The 2684-nt window shown below is 41.3% G+C and overlaps 1 protein-coding gene across 1 annotated transcript; it reads right to left on the bottom strand.

Annotated features, from left to right (window-relative positions):
- Positions 1003 to 2684, bottom strand: LOC107630359 (probable WRKY transcription factor 11). The gene is made up of 3 exons (XM_016333462.2): positions 1948 to 2684; positions 1734 to 1859; positions 1003 to 1539 (listed from the first exon to the last, which is right to left on the bottom strand). The coding sequence occupies exons 1-3, from the start codon at positions 2598 to 2600 to the stop codon at positions 1347 to 1349; spliced, it is 972 nt and encodes a 323-aa protein (XP_016188948.1). The 5' UTR covers positions 2601 to 2684; the 3' UTR covers positions 1003 to 1346.

Below are 2684 nucleotides of genomic sequence, written 5' to 3'. Positions count from 1 at the left end.
AATAAATAAGTCAGATCTACTCTTCAAATTGAAATTTTAATATAAATTTAATTCAACATCCTTTCAAAATTACTAAAAATCAAGCGTATAAACTCATATTAGTTTCAATATGTTAGGATAGAGTGAAAGCCTGAAAGGTGTAACTGCTGATTGGATAAAAGGTATAACTATTTCACCTGTTCAGAGCTTGTAATACACATTACTGTACATTTTGTTCATAATCTCCTCACATAGTATACATATATTTTTTTTAAAAAGTACACTATAGTGCTATTATTAGTGCATGTCAACTCCACCTATTCTACCGTTAAGCCTATTCATTGCGAGTCGAATTGTCAATCTGCTCTAAGCGGATTGGATACCCACAGCTATCCGCAAAAACAATAAAAGAAATATATGTTCAAACTTTACTTTATACACAGCTCTACCTGCTCCATAACCAACTTTATTTGATGCGGGTTGAATTACCAAACAGATTAAAACGAGAGCGAATAGTCTTGCGCTAGCTAAAGCCTTTATTTATAAGTTATAACTTAGAAATTCATGAATGCACGAACTTACGGGGAAATACTCCTAATTGTCAATGATTTTGAGTGAAACTAGGAAATTATTTCACGTGGAAGGGCATCCTAATATTGGTCGTAGTCAAAGAAGAAGACCTTAGAACCCCCAACCCCAAGATTTGAAATAGCTGGCTATGAGGGACCCATCCCCAATAATAACCATTGACCTGTTCCATCTCCCACTACCACCAACTTTACACTGCTCAATATTCAATTAAAGTTATTATTATTCCAACTCCACCTCTCTCCCCTGGGACCCTCATCTTGCAGCATCCTACACAAGTGCTCCTTGACTTTTTCCTCAAATAATGCCTTCTTCTTCAACGCAAGGAATCTAATCTTTGAAACTAGATCTCCCAATATTATTATTAAATCCATACATTATTATGCACAACGCAATAATAGTGGGCCCAGCCAAGCACCAAGCAAATTCAACTTCTTCGTCTAATTAATTTCTTACTTTATGAAAAAATGAAAAATAAATAAATAAATCCACAAAAACAGCAAAGGAGAAAAAATAATAAAAAAAACAAACAAAACTATATTTAATTTTAGAGGTCCTACATTCTTCTGTCTATCAGAATTTTTTACAGCAAAAGTCTTCGCCAATTGTTTAGACGAATCCGTCAAAAGCTACTATAATGCAAACGTTGACTTCAACATTAGCTTTTGACTATACCGTCAAACACGTTGATGCCGCCGTTACCGTCACGTCACGGACAGTTTCAATGTTGGATGCAGCCCGGCGTAAGTAGTGTTTTCCAAACGGCGCTGTTGCTTGATTCAACACGACCGGAGGCTAAAACCACCAGCAGAGGTGACGGCGGGAGTGCCGGCAGTTTCCGGCGAGTGTGGCTGGGGATTGTGACGGTGTTCCCCTTCGTACGTCACTATTAGCATCTTCGGATCGTCTTGTGCTCTCTCCACATGCTTCCTGGCCGGACATCCTCTCACGGTGCTGCACTTATAGTAACCACTGCAAAAACAAATAATAATATTAGTCTAATTACTAGATCTTAACTCAAATAGATCTCAATTAAGAAAATTTTCTTCTATTCAATAGATCCATTGGTTATTAATGAATACCTCAACCAACGGATCTTAATGTGAATATGATATAATTAATTGATGCAAAATGAAGACTGATATAATGAATTGTTAGAATAATACCGAGGGTAAGGTGAGCCCTTGATCGGTTTCTGACCGTACTTTCTCCACGAGAATTCGTCAGGCGGTATATCGGCGATCTTCGAACTTATAGCCGGCACACGGATCGTTCGTTTCACACGTGATTTCCTGAAACAACAAAAAATTATATTAGATTTTAATTTTAATTAATATTAATATTATTCGTTTGTCCTTTTAGCATGTTCACAAGATTTACCTTCTCTTGGAGCAATGGCAGTGAGCGGAGGAGGAGGCTTTTCCGGAGAGGGTTGCGTCATGGCACCTTTTCCGGTGAGAAGAAGAGAGAGGAGGTTTTCCGGAGGCAACGGGAGCGGGAGGCGGAGCTGGAAGGGTAAGGAAGGGGCCAATCTTGCCGTCGGAGACGCTAGCATCGCCGGTGATGGAGGACATGAAGGTGGAGGAGGTGGTTGTGGAAACAGGAGGGGAAATACTAAGTTCCATTTCTTGGTCGACATCCTTGTTGACGGCGGGCTTGGAGTTCAGAATGGTGGGTTTGTGGAAATCTAGCGTGAAGGCGGTGGTGGTTCCAGGCTGGGCCTGAGGGGTAGGGTTGGGCTGTTGTTGTGGTGGTGCGCGGCGGAAGCGGGCGTGGCCAGTGCGGTTAAGGAGGTTGATGACTTGCTTGAACTTGGAAACTGTGAAGTCGGTTAGTTGGGAGCAGTTGAGGTTGTTATTATTGTTCGGGAGAGGGGAAGAGGAAGTAGAAGGAGAATGAGATTGAGATTGAGAAGAGAGGAGGCGAATGAGATGCTCCATGCTCTTCAAGCCAGCCGAAGCAGCTTCTTGAATTGCAACTTGTTCTTGTTGTTCCATCCTCATCCGTGGAACTCCTACCAGATCCACTGCCATCAAAGACGACGGAGAGAAGAAAGGGGGGTTTGGGTTTTGATTTGATTTTTTGTGCTTGAGGGTAAGGAAGAAAAAGGGGGAGGG

Source organism: Arachis ipaensis, chromosome B03, assembly GCF_000816755.2.
Source record: "Arachis ipaensis cultivar K30076 chromosome B03, Araip1.1, whole genome shotgun sequence".
Taxonomy (NCBI): Eukaryota; Viridiplantae; Streptophyta; class Magnoliopsida; order Fabales; family Fabaceae; genus Arachis; species Arachis ipaensis.
This window is presented reverse-complemented; position numbering and strand designations above follow the sequence as displayed.

Coding starts and splice junctions, on each gene's coding strand:
- LOC107630359 (XM_016333462.2), bottom strand. CDS start 2,600: ATGGCAGTGGATCTGGTAGGAGTTCCACGGATGAGGATGGAACAACAA. Junction 1,860..1,947: donor TGCCATTGCTCCAAGAGAAG/GTAAATCTTGTG, acceptor TTGTTGTTTCAG/GAAATCACGTGTGAAACGAA. Junction 1,540..1,733: donor AAGGGCTCACCTTACCCTCG/GTATTATTCTAA, acceptor TTGTTTTTGCAG/TGGTTACTATAAGTGCAGCA.